The 14610-nt window shown below is 34.7% G+C and overlaps 1 protein-coding gene across 6 annotated transcripts in view; it reads right to left on the bottom strand.

The window, feature by feature from the left end:
- Positions 1-14610, bottom strand: part of RYR2 (ryanodine receptor 2) — a 364829-nt gene that overhangs the window by 181680 nt on the left and 168539 nt on the right. For all 6 annotated transcript variants that reach the window (XM_021391077.1, XM_021391074.1, XM_021391073.1 and 3 more), the window contains 5 exons: positions 13946-14110; positions 12883-13004; positions 9565-9748; positions 8748-8883; positions 3619-3714 (listed from right to left, as the gene is read on the bottom strand). In XM_021391077.1, the coding sequence (XP_021246752.1) occupies positions 3619-3714; positions 8748-8883; positions 9565-9748; positions 12883-13004; positions 13946-14110 (703 nt within the window). The remainder of the gene's footprint in view (positions 1-3618; positions 3715-8747; positions 8884-9564; positions 9749-12882; positions 13005-13945; positions 14111-14610) is intronic.

Raw genomic sequence — 14610 nt, forward strand, 5'->3', positions numbered from 1 at the left:
GTTCCACCCAGTGCCAGATACACAGGCATGGATCACTTCAAAATGTTAAAACTACCTACAGAAGAAAAGCGTTTCAAAAGAATCATAGAATGGCGTGGGTTGAAAGGGACCCCAAGGATCATCAAGTTCAACCCTCCCACCACATGCAGGGCCACCAACCTCCAGATCTGGTAACAGACCAGGTTGCCCAGGGCCCCATCCAACCTGGCCTTGAACACCTCCAGGGATAGAGCACCCAAAGCCTCTCTGGGCAGCCTGTTCCAGCACTTCACCACTCTGTGAAGTACTTCCCCCTGACATCCAATCTCAGCTTTCCCTCCTTCAGCTTAAAATCCTCTAACTAGGGAGGTAAACTATAGTATGATTAACAGCTTTACTGTGTGCCACAGTGATCTGGGAATGCAGGGAAACAAATGTATTAAAATGTAGTATCTTAAGGTTTCCTGTCTCTCACTGTGGCACTGAAATGCAGTTTTTAACAACAAAATCAGTAATCCATTACGAATCAATACCACATAACTTAAGTATGGTAGCTGCAGCCTTCTGAGGTCTGTGAAGGAAGATTCATAATTGCAATTTTGTTTTAAAATAATACACAGTGTTTCTTTTCTAGTTTTAATCTTTTCAATAATGAAATTAAAAATACTTCAAAGGTGTAAATATTCAAGAAAAAAATGAATGCTATCAGACTCAGCTGCCATAGCATCTTTTTCAGCTTCTGCAGTGTTTGAACTCTGATTATCAAACACACTAGGTTTTAAGGGTAAAGTTTCTGTATTCAGAAAAAAGAATGCATATAGACATACAGTGTTGGTTTGGACTGATCCACTTTTAGATTTGTCTGTATTAAAGACAGCTGGATCCGCTCCAACTTCCTTGAAGTTGCTCGAGGCAGTCAAGCAGAAAGTGTTTGAATAGAATACACATATCACAAACATCTGCAGACTTTATGATAAAGATGGTTGAAAATTCTCAACAATTAACATGAAAACCAGAACAATCTTTCAGGACAACACATTGACTTCTCTAATTTCATGCTGTAGAATACTAGAGTAAAAAGTATGCCTTAAAAATTTCTCAAACTGATAATGCATTTGCTAAAATCTTTGATATAGGACATTAGATCACTAGCTTTCGTTATGATTCCTTATGTATGCTTTAAACACTTTGAAATTTTAGTAGGACTAGTTAATCCCATTTGGAATACATTTCAGAAGGAAAGACTAATATTAATTTCTACACTGAAAGAGAGCTGAAGCACTTGCATTGCATTTTTCACTCAGGAGCTGTGACACCTCAATTCTGACATAGTCTGTTCTCAGGCACATTTTTACTTGGACAAATCTTCATTTTCTTACTTTTGCTTCAGTGAAGATCAGGAACTTAAGTTGAGAATGGAGTGAGAACAGGTAAGAGAGGTAACTGCATAACATCACACTTTCAATGTCTGTGTGGAGTGCTAAACTAACGAAGGCACAAGTCAAATTCCTTGGCCACAATTAGCTCTGATTTAAGGATAACTCTCCCTAACTACAGTTCTCGAGGACAATTCTGTCATCATTCAAAGAAAGATGATTATGTTCTTTCCTGCTCACAAAAGAACACAGAGCATTAAAACAAAGAGATGATAGGAAAAAATTACAAATGTGTAAACAAAAAGTGGTTATTATATTATTCGCATTGCCGTTTCAACTATCTTGTCCATTGGTCTTCCTAACTTTTGAAATTACTGTAACAAAATTATATAAAATAATGTTTAAAAGACTCCAAAAAGATCATCTTCCAACAAAACAGTAACAAATATTGTACAGAACACAAAGAAGTCACAGTTGCAATTAGAGAATATTTCTTAGCCAGCAACTCCGAAATAGCTCCAACTAGGTGACAGCAAAGAAGAGGGGAAGGAGAGAAAATGTTATGCAAGACAAAGCAAAACACAACCTACAGAGAGATGGAAAAGCAGAAAATGAAAATTTAAAACACAGCAAACAATAAATATGGAATATTGTCCAAATTTACTGCTGTGGATTTAATATACCTTCCATGTGCTATTATTAATAATAAACCCTTGAAAACCACCTTAATCTCTACTCTCCCTGTGAAATGATAAACATGAACCAGAAAAAGAACATCAAAGAATATCTGACAAGAGGTATCAGTAACAGTAGGTAGAAATAGGCAATAAAAAAAAGTCAGTTTGAGACAATTCTACCTGGTGTTACTGTAAAACTTCTATTGCATTTAATACAAAAGATTTTATTAAATTGCTCAGACTATGATTGTTATCCAGAATTAATACAAGTGATGATACAGAACATCACAAACGTTTATACTATAATGTTCACAGAAAATTACAATGAAAAATATAAAATGGAAGAATATTAACATTGTGGGATTAAAAAAAAATTACTGAAATTGAGATTGTCTGGTAGTGTTAGCATTACAAAATTATCTGTAGCTTCATGGTAGCTTACTACACTTCTCAGAGGACTATTTTACTCAGTATTGACTTGAAATAAAGAGTTTTCTCAACTTCATCTGGAAAATATATTTCTTACCAATCTTTAGTAGTTCTTGCTAGTAGCGCAACTTTTAAATTTTTACAATAGTTATGCATTCAGAGAGATGTTTCTAGATTATGTTAATGACAGATACTAAATATATGAAATAAAACTTTATGTAAGGAAAATACAAAAGTTTGTATTTATATCATTAAAATGGGGCAAGAGACTAAAGTATTGACCATGAAATCAACACTGTTAATTACAGAAACACAGACCTAGTAACTTCAGTTACTTTGGGATACACTTAGCAGACATTCTTTAATGAAATTAGATTTGTCTACTGCCTATTTGCAAAACCAAACCAAAGCAGTAGGAACAAACATGTAAACAAAATAGAATTCTAACATTAAAAAAAGCAATTAAAGAATAGTTTTAATAAACAATGAAGAGCATTTTTTAGAATAAGCATGTGCTAACTGTGGTAAATCCAAATAAGCATCCTTTAGAATCCTTTTACAGAATCCTTCATGTAAAGTGGTACACATTATCAAGTTGGCAATGTCAATGCCATATCACCAACAGAAAAAAAAAAGAAAATATATACATATTATAGGTGAAACTCTTCTACAGTCAGATATATTGGTATTTACTGAATATCCACATACGACACACATTCAAATAGATCACATGAACTTCCCCATGTTACAAATACACTCCTACAAGGTGACACAAAACATATCCGCTCCAGATGACTATTATTATATTTAGTTGATGCAAATGCTGAAAAACATGCAGAATTCTAAAGAGAAGGGAAAGGAACACACTAGAATTAGAGAAAGAAAACAACTTAGTAAAACTGAAAACACAGAATTGTTTCACCAAACCTGAACAAAAGAATTGCATTTCGATCTGTTGGTTAAAGGAAAGGAAAGATTACCAGAATCTAAACTAGAACTACAACCATAATCAATATGTAAAAGTGTTAAAATATAAATCTAATTTTAGTAATATATTTGCTCTCACAGGAAGAACTTCATGATAATTAATAATATCACCAACTTTAAATGAATGAAAGACTGGAAAAATAAGGAAGTTATAATACTAAAAATCATACCAGAAGAAGCTTCTAATCTTTCTAATCTGCTGATCAGCCAGTCAAGAGATCCAGAAAACTGAGCACAGTTTTTACGATTCCCTCGAATAAGAGCCGCTATGGGGAAGAGGGAAAAAAAAGGAAGAAATCACAATTATAAATCCATTTGAATTAAAGTATCCCTGATTTTCAAGGATTCTTGAATCAAGAAAACTAGTTTCTTAATCCTTAATTACTAATGTTCTTCATGTTAGTTTTAAATAACTTAAGTGATTTATACATTAAAACCAAACATCTTGGCACCAAATTAACCTTTAATGTATTTGAATAATAATCCCTAAAGAACATCCTACATGAAGTAGAGAAACCAGGAATGTCATCACAGAAGTCAGCTGCTACTGCAGAAAAAAAAATTCTGTTTAACAGTATTTTTGTAACAACAGGAAACACTGGAAGAAAATAATGTATGGGATGAACAATAACTTTCTTAAAGAATACTAGGAACTTAAACAAGATAGATGTCCAGGACCTGTTTGTCATATTTTTACAGAGCAGTAAGGAAGAGGTAAGTGACTTAGAACTCGTGCTTTAAATTGAAGGTTTAAGTAGACTGGATACATGCACTGACTTGATGGGTATAACTGACTAGAAATCTCACCGAACTTTATAGGCACTCAAATGACTGCCCTGTCCAGGAGTATGAGCATTTGCTTGGATTAGCATACGAAGAAGCTCTTAGAGAAACATCTGTTCTGCTCAGAAAAAAGAGTGAGGCACTAATGCTTGTTTGGTTCGTGGAACAATGCAAACCACTCTTCATAAGAATGTTGTTCAATTCTGCTGACAATTTCAATCTGAATTTTCTATGGCTGTTTTCAGCAGCAGAAGTTAATGGTCCTACTAAGCACCAAGAGTGACCAAAATTTCTGCTTATAAATAGCAGTTATTCATGCAATTTACATTTAGGAAAGTTGCCAAATTGTCTTAAACATATTCAAGGAAGACACAGATAAAAAGGACTCTGTAATGTTTACAATTTATTGCTGAAGAAATTCACTGTATTTTATCCAAACTGTGGTTTTATGCTTTTTCATTTATACAAGGTTGACATAAGCACGATCTGAAAGTGCGCTTTCAAAGTGGAAAAGCATTCCCAGTGTTAGCAGCAAACAAGTTACTGCACTGACAGTTTTGTACCATGTGAAAAGAGACCAAAATCAAATTGCATCATAGGAAATAAATAAATAAACCCCAATTGCAAAAAATAAATTCTCTTCCTGTGTTAGTAGCTTCTTCAATTTAGGGAATATTATCAGAATATTCTGCCTCTAATTTTTAGTGTCAAGGTAGTTACATCATAAATCAGATAAAATTTGAACTAAGAGATTTTCTTATGGCCTTATGACTGAAGAGAAATACATTTGACATTGAAAATTCCATTATACATTTACCTTCTCAGAGTTTCAAGTTCACCTAATACCTTGAAAAACTGCATATAAATTGAAGAAATTTTTTCAGTACAAACCTATTTTAAATAGAAAGGTAGGGAAAAAAGAAAACAACTACCAGTATTTTTTTTTTTTTTTTTTTAGCAAATAAAACAATCCATTACATGTCTAAATGTGGTATTTTTCACAAAACCTGTCACATATTTATCTTCAGAGATCTCAAAATAATTCAAGGAAATAGTATTCTTCCCAACTTATGACTGAGGAAGGGAAGTAAAAAAAGAGAAAGAGTGAACTTAAGCTCTCAAACTCAATTAAAATTTCTAATTTCTTCAACAGCATGAAAATTTGTTTCCAAGTGAGATTCTATAATCAGAATAGGAATCTTCCATAATTTGCTGTTACCTCTCCTGATTATATAACATGTGGACTAAACCAGCCTTTCACTTTATTCTTTTTCTCAAGTATTAGATCACGCCACAAAATTCAAATTTTCTAGTAAGATGTGTTGCAGTATTACCCCATAAGTATTAGAATATCATCTCGATAACTTTCTAAATTTTTTCATGAAGGATAAATGTCACAGAACTAACAAGACATACTAATCAGTTTGCATTCATGTATAAATTACTTTACTTGAGGACCTGAAATTCTGGCACACAAAACAGAAATACATTGAAATAATCAATATAATCCACTGTTTATTAAGGTCAAAAGTATTATATCCAATCTATACCATAAATTATCGTATAATTAAAATCATGAAAAACATTATTTGAAAATAATTTGGGGGAATTATAAGAGGAGGAGCATATGGATAAACATTACCAACAAGAGCTAAAGAATACTTGCTTCTGTAACAGACTTTATTTTATTGGTTATAAGCAAGCCACATAATTACGTTGGTCTTCAAGTACCCATGTAAAATGAAGGCAATTATAGCTCACTGCTTCACTGTTGTTAACTTCAATGACGTTAACTTCAGTTAACAGAAAAAAGTCGTATATGGCTTCAAAAATGTAGTTGAAAAAGAGTTTGTGAAAGATCAGTATTCAGAAGTGAAAGTGCTGTTAAAGCTGGGCATTAAATGAGGTACACAACACTGAGAACAAATTAATATTCAATACTCATTTCTTTTTTGCCCACTATGTTGAACAAGACTAGTGAAAAAAAAAAAAAAACAGGATGTAGTCAGTCAGATATTGAAGCCACATCATTATGCATACTCTTGCACATTCTTTAGTAATAGAAAAGTTTCAAATACAAATTCAGAATCATAGCATGTATTTATTATACAAAAGGGACAGATGCCATAGCAGATATAAGGCAAGCATTTTTTGTATGTGTTAGTATCCAGTCTCTACTGGAAGTCTGTAAATGCCTGCACTGTCATCACAGTGAGATGTCAAAAACAATGCCAATGATATGACAAAAGCCACGTGTTGGGACATCACTGCTTACATTTACTTAAGTGCAGACTCAAAAGCAAACACTCTTTGCTGAAGCAAGGCAGAGCAAGCAATATCGATTTGTCATCCATGCAATTACTGTACAGCTCCAGAGCTATTCAGAATAAAGCAACAAATACACATTCGTTATAGCCAGAGCAAGGCCAAGCTTCTTAAACATCAGCTGCCAGAATATAATGTAGTTAGGAATGTAAAGGGGGTGAGGAGGTCTGGGACATCAAGAAAAGTTGGTGCACTGTTCTCATTACACACTCATGGAAATAATATTTGGTACAAGACAAGCAGACTTTTTCAGAAGTGATTCTTTGGTCTTGACAATGGGAAATTTAAGACTTTTACAGAAAAGATTCAGAAATCAAGCCAGTAGTTCCTCCAGTCTGCCTGAGCCTCGTTTGCTTAGCTTTGCTGCCAAATAGCAAGGAGAGAAAAAAATTATTTGTAAGGAATTAAGTAAACAAACAAACCACCTTGTTTTTAGTCCAGACAAAGTTCATTCTCACCATTTGTTTATTTTAAGCGAGATATGCCATTTAAACTTGTATTACTGTGCCTCTGACTTCGGAGGAATGCTAGTTTTCAGTATGCCTTATACACATTAAATACCGCTGAATATTCAAAAAAAAAAAACCCAAAATTAGACCTCACAGCTTTTAATTTGGGAACCAGAATTATTAGTCTTTTACTTAAATTTCTCCATCTCTTTTTCTCAGTGAAAGGAAGATAATACCTTTTATTTGCCTTATTACAAAAGTGTTTTCAAGAACACTTATTATAACTCTAATTATTCAGACCACTAATCCGAAATGGAACTTAAAGATAATAGCTTTGTTTTCCAAAAATAATTTAAAAGGCTCACAATAAATAAGACTTAATGCCACACACTTTGTAACAAAGAGAATATTAAGTATTATAAGTACTAATTATAAATGAATAGAAAACTAGTATGTGATCATTTTTCCCAGTGCACATCCACAAGAGCCAGTTACATACACTGCATTCATGTGGGCACTTCATAACAATTTTACTCACTTAATTTTACAGTATTCAGTTGTGGAGTTTTCAAAGGAGTATAACAATACTACTTGCATATCTTTGCAATACCATTTTTCTGAGGAGTGGGATTTTATGAGTATAAATGATACGCCAAATGCCTTCTGCTTTATTGGAAAGTGAGATAATCCTGTGTGAGGACTTGGACCACACTCAAGCTTTTGCCAAAACATGTGCATGTTTAAAGCAAAGCATGCCCACACATAACAGTTTGTGTGTAACACAGAAAGCAGCATAAAGCACACGTAAGCAGCCTGCACAAAAGAAATGCTTAATGCCAGGAACACATAACTGTCCTCAGTCACTTAAGGTCAGTATTAATGTCATTATTCAGGCTTAATTATGACACTGAGAAAAGCTGAGGATGACAGAGAAGCAAGGAACTGACAAAATGATCTTTTAGCATGTTAAATTTCCTTCTGTAAACAACAACTGAGCAGAATTGAATATGCTGGCAGCTGTAGAGGTGGATTAATAACCCTATATAATGAACGAAAGTAGAACATAAATAACACATATGCAATTCAAATTGGTGAGCAAATAAATCAGGTGATTAAATACTTCTACCTAAATAGAAATTTGATTAGGACACTAACTAGCACTTACAGAATATACTGTGAGACACAGTGACTGCAAGTGGACAAGATCTTCATGTTATACTGCATTTAACAGCTAATAATCTTTCCATAACATCCTGTATCCTAGTATAATGTTGGAGTGTTGGAGTCACTGGCTGTAAGTGGTCAATAAGAGGTGTCTTGGTTATAGAAACTTCAGATTCATTTTGAAGTTCTGCAGCCACACATGAAAAATCAGAGACCTTTTAAAAACTGACCACAGTGTTATGACTCTTTAACATAAGAATGATAAATCCATATACCTTTGGTTCACACGTTTTTGGGCAGCATACAAGACACATCACTAACACAATGACATGAAAAAAAGCAATCATTTAAGTGAAGCCAAAAATATTTTATTTATCATAACAAATTTTTTAAAAAGCACAAAAAACAGATGTTATGTTTTCAGTGTACTTTGATCATATCCACATGCAAGGATCTGAAAAATGCAAAAATCAGTGGATTTTGTAGGGCATCAACTCATCTAAAACAGATACATATTTCTTTTCAACTAATTGTTATTTTGACGTAAAAGAATCCAAGCAACCTACAGAACGTCTTACCGAGTAATTCATATAAGGAATTCAGAATTGATTTCCATGCTTCTCCAGCTTCCTTCCCAGCTACATCTGCAAAATGAGCTGCACTGCTGTATACATTCAAGCGATCAATACATTCAAGAACGAGGTTGATCATGCCCTAAAAATTGAAAGCCTTAGATTATCAGAGGGAAAAAAAATTGAAACAACAACAACAAAACATTTTTTATTCACAAACATGTAAGATTTTCATGTATCTACGAAAATATAGAATCAACCACAAAAGAAGACAGGTGGAGTCAAAGAAAAAATATCTATGGAAAAGGTAGTTTAAAAAACAGCACTGATACATGTTTTCAATTGCTGTGAAAATAAAAATTTACCAATTGGATGGTCAAAATTAAACAGGATTCCAGGCATTCTATTCTAGAAGGTATTTAGGCACCTGACTAATCAGAGGCAAACATCCCTACCAGAGGAAATAATAGAGAATATTAAACATAATAGTTAAAGTATGCCTATTAAACTATAACATCCTGTATCAAGAGAAGAAGCTATAACAGAAGAAGCTAATTCACACTAAAGGAGTAAAGTATGGTCAGAACTCAGGGTGTTTGCTTACATTAATATCTTTTTTTTTTTTTAAAGGCTTTAAATGTATTTCTTTGAATACACAGGAAAATCATCTTCAAAGATTATAAACGTAGCAAATAGTTTGAGCTGTAAAGGACAAACAACCCCTGCAAGTATACTCCAGATTAGACATCAACACCGCAGACACCACAAAAGAATACTTGCAGACAAAACAGGAAAAAAAAAAGTAAAACAGAGAACTACCTACCTCTTCCTGGAAGAGGTTCTGGCGATTCTTCAGTGCACGGAGCCTGTTTTGTTTGTCTTCATGCTCTAAATGTTCATCGGGAGGGTGAAAGTAGCCAATTAGGTCTTGAAGGCTCAGACTGACTGACTCAATAGGTAAATCTACTGTGGAAGACTTCACTTTTTTGCTGAGAGCATCAAGGCCCCTACAATAAGATGCAAAGTCTCCTGAGTACTGGGAAAGAATTTATTTTACCTTATCAAATCTTCATTGGTTTAAAAGTAATCTTTGTTTAGACTCCATAGCTCAATTTATTTTCTGACAACAACTTCTTAACAATGACTTATGTCTGCCCTATTCACCACTTGCTGATCTACATTTCCCTTCTCAAACAACCCCAACAAACAATCATAGCATCATCATCAGTCGTTCCCATGACTGGAAGCATCAAAAATGTTGTTTCTAGAAAACAACTACCTGTGCATTTAGCATTTTCAGAGGCAGACCAAAAGATAAAGAGAAGATAGAAGACATTGTAAATCTCTCAAACACATCTCTAATCTGTTCTTAAGTGATTTCCAGCACTGGGAGATCCAGCTCTCCCACATTCTGTCCCAACACTTCATTAGCCTTTTACTAATCTCTGATACAAAATTCAACCTTGGTCTTGCCCACTGTCTCCTGGAAATGGAGAGCAGACCATTCTCTTCCATGTTTCACTTGCCCCTTGCATAGCTGAGTCCCAGACAAACCCTGTAATCCAACCTCACTTGGATGCTGTGCTCTTCAGATTCCCATTCCAAAAAGAAAATAATAAATAAAATAAAATCATTTTCTCCTCCATTTAAAACTTTTTTTTTTTTTGAAAGATGGCTATCGCTGCTAAAATATCATTAGTGCCATACAGACTTTGGGGAAGCCAGTGGTGGGTAGCGGGCAAGGCAGGCTGCTGCCTCAGGTTGAGGCCACAGTAGACTCACCAGAACTTTCTGGAATGAGCAGAAGGATTTTGCACATGGCATGTAAAAAATGGGATACTAGCGTTCTGCAGACCCACCAGCCACCTTCAGAAAGGAAAGAAAGAAAATAGACTTCTGAGGATGCCTATTAAACTCCGCAGGACTTAGGAGAGAACCTGGCCCTCAAGCACTGGGTGAGGAGCAGCCCTGAAGAGAAGGGCCCACCTGATGGCATACGGTGGGGAGAGTGGGAGGGGGCAGATTATTTGACACTCCTGATTTCAGTGTGGACTCATTCTCATTTATGCCACTGTAAAAGGTTTACCTTGCTAGCTTTTGATGAAGAAAAATCTAGCTACAGAGCAAAAAGATCCTTTCTGTACTCATTAGTGCTTCCTTTACACTTTATCTAAAGTCCGCTGAGCTTCACCTGGCACAGGAGACCCCACACTCACAGGTGCAATTCCCCAGCCCCGCTGCGATATCCTTCAATAGGTATTGAAGGATCCTGGAAACCTGACTGACAGCTGCATTGGTTTGGGAGATTTTGTTTGTTTGTTTTGGAGTTTGTTACTTTGATTTAAAAAAAAACAACAATGACATGCTATCCGGTATTTTCATCTCAGATTGTGAAACGGAAAACACCTATTTTGGAAACATAAATCCAGTAGAAATATTTGCTGGTGAAAAATAAATCTCTCTTACATTTTCAAATTGGTTAGATTAAGACATACAATGTTCCAAAGCATAGCTGTAGAAGTTATCTTAAAAACTTAATTTTTATTATGTGCATATTATAAGAAGCTGTCAGCTATTTTTCTCCAGGGCTACACATTTATTTCAATTTACCTTGAATTGTAAAACCGCTTCATTACATTGCCTTTCCCTGTCTTTATCTTTTATGAAACTCTTAGAAGGTCCTAAGAAAAAATCTTATTTATAAAGCCAAGCAGACCTTGGATTTCTTTTGTATTTTAAATGTCACACAGCAGGCAACTTTTCTGACAGTTATTTTTCTCTGTTGTTATTTAAGTATCCAGGTAAACATTTTTCAATAAACTGACACATCTGTATCTTTAACTGTGCATTCATGTTAAGACGTGGTTGCTTTGGGTCATCACCTCCCATACTGTAGTCTTTGAAAAATGAGTTCCCCTGAAACTCTTCCCATTAAATATAGTCTTATCTCTCATAGTTTTCCTACTGCCAACCACATTCATGAGTGTGACATTTTTTCAACAACCGAAGGTACAAAACATTTGAAAATTAATGTCTGTCAGTATTACTGGAAAAGATTTGGAGTAGGAAAATAACCGCAAATTTCATAGAGGGCAAAAATACAACATTCCATTAAAGAAAGAAGTATTATTTAAAAGGGAGTAAATAAGGAATGTGTAGGAGGAGGACAGAAACAAGGTATAAACTCACACATTTAAGAGAACTTCAGGTGACTTTAAACTTCAACATACTTATGCTGCCATGAAAGTAAGGCCTCCTATTTACTTCTACAGAAACTCCAACAGATACAAAGAGCACAATAACACTGTTTGATAAAGCAAATTCTCAGCTACAAAACACTGTTTTTTAACAGTCACCACCAGCAGCTATGCATTTTTGCCAGCCATGAACAAGAGCCTGCTTGCTGCCCTTAAAAATCTGCACCAGTAGAGGTGACCCACTGCTGCTGTTACCACTGATGATACCACCCATTCCTTCACTGTGCTCACATGCACTCTTTGGTCTCCACAAACACTCAGCAAGCACAGATGAATGTGAATGGGTACCTTTCCTTCCGCATGGAGGAATTCAATGACACACCTTTGCTCCATATGTACTTCCATGTCAGACACTGTTTTATCAGACTGCCCCTGTGCTGCCATCTGTCACATGGCAACAAAATGTAATGGGATATTGATGGAAAGGTTCAGTCTCTACTGCCACACCACCAACATCCACCTCTGATGTTGTGGGGCAACATGATAAAATAGAATGCATTACTTGTATTTCTCTTGTATTAGTTTGTAATTGCACAGTTATTACATTTTTCTAGACAAAGGTATCAGGTATTTCAAGCTACAGCACATTTTTTTTTTAATCTTACATTGTACTTAGAAAAAGAGCTAAAAAAGCTAAATGTTGCACTCTGTGGCCTACAGCAATTGTTGTGGGTTCTTTCCATTTTCAGTACCTTTATACATTGAAATCAAGACAGAGAAAAGAAACTGGCCACTACAGTACTTTCCTGGTAGAGTACTGTCATAAAGTTTGACAATTATTAATCTGTTTTTCCACTGACAACTTAAAAATGCACTTTTAATAGTCACTTTGAATATAACAAAAAAGGAAATAAAGTGATGAAATGATCATTTTAAATGTATACCTTATAAACCTGTTGAAAAGGAAGACTGTACTACGGATGACACGTGCTGTACGGGATTCTTCATGCTGAGATCTGGACAATGTTAAACCATCATCCATGTGGCCTTCATGGTGCATTATTGCCTGTAACATAAAAATAAAAAGCCATCACTGCAAAATTAAACATGCTTCATAAATAAGAGGTATGAAAATTCACACAGTAAGGCAGAGAAATGAATGATATATTAAAACAATATATTGTAAACAGTATACTTCATATATGTATGTTTTTGTGTATACATGCACACACACATTCATAAATAAACACGTATATTTTAAAAAGACTAAGGGGTTTGGAGCAATTTTTGTTCAACCTAAAAGATGTTCACTTACTCAGAAGCAGGTCCCTCAAGTTCAGATAAAGTAAAAAGTGATACTTTTATTGGTTTTGTTTCCTGACTATGCCTCAAATCACTACTGATAACTTACTGTTATCTGTAATTAGTTACCATGGTTCTAAGAGTATTCAAAACAATCTATGCATTTACATATTTTAGATAACATTTTTTTCATACACACACAAATTTTTGTTACTTAAATTATAGAGTTATTCAATAATATATCTTATTTAAAATGTTTTAGAATTATTTAAGATTATATGCATTTGGTGACAGGACGAAGGGAAATGTTCCCCCAGGGGAGGTTTAGGTTAGATATCAGGCCAATAAGTAATACACTCACAAGATGGAAAGGCTTCCAACAAAACACTCCTTCATTTTATATATAATACAGGCTAATACTAGCACTTTAGGTTGTCATCAAATATATACAGACTTATCAGTCTTTGTTGGTTAATAACATTAGGCAAGCAAATGTACTTCGTTCAGTTTTAAGTTTGAGAATACAGTATGTCATGTAAATTTGACTTTTGTTATGCAAAAAAAAAAAAATCCTATACACTGAAAGAAACAAATGTTTAAAATACCTGAAACCCAGATATTACCTCTCTCCCGTAGTTTTCTTCACTTTCCCCTGCTGCCATACCAGACTGATTGAAAGAAGTGCATTCCTATTTACAGTCTTACCTTGCGTTGCACAGAACCCATTCTTACAGACTTCGCATCAGCAGATTGGTACGAGAGCCACAAGCCTGTGTCTACATGTTGTATGAAGCATATCGAATCCCCGTATTTTATTTCAGGTGCTCCCATTCCATCCACCTCTTTTCTCGTACCTACATCCAATTTTTCCTGAAGGAAAAAATAAGATACATGAATACAGTAACTGACATGTCAATATATTTGCATCAAATACTGAATACTGTGCAAACTTCCACTACAGGACCTAAAAGAGTATGTGAGATCCTTCTTCAAAGAAATTATTTCTCCTTGTTGGTTTTTTTTTCAGTTGGTTGGTTTGATTTGTTGTTTTTTTTCTTCAGCCTGAGAAGGATGAGCAGCAACCTGCAATTAATTTCCAGCTGTCACAGACAGACGGTCTTTAACCTGTAACTGCTCATTATCCCATTACTGCTCACCAATACTTTCAATATTTCCTGAGAAAAGTAATCCATTTCCATATGTTTCTTACTGGTCTGTTGACATGCTGTAAAATAAGAATGGCACGCCCATTCATCAATCCAACAGGTTTCCTGTGGAGACAGCAGTCATTCCAGAAGAAGAAATGTAGTATCTAGCTCTTACAAGAACTAACTTCTTTCCTGTAGACATCAGTTTATAAGTTAAATACC

The sequence above is a fragment of the Numida meleagris genome, chromosome 3, assembly GCF_002078875.1.
Source record: "Numida meleagris isolate 19003 breed g44 Domestic line chromosome 3, NumMel1.0, whole genome shotgun sequence".
Classification (NCBI taxonomy): domain Eukaryota; kingdom Metazoa; phylum Chordata; class Aves; order Galliformes; family Numididae; genus Numida; species Numida meleagris.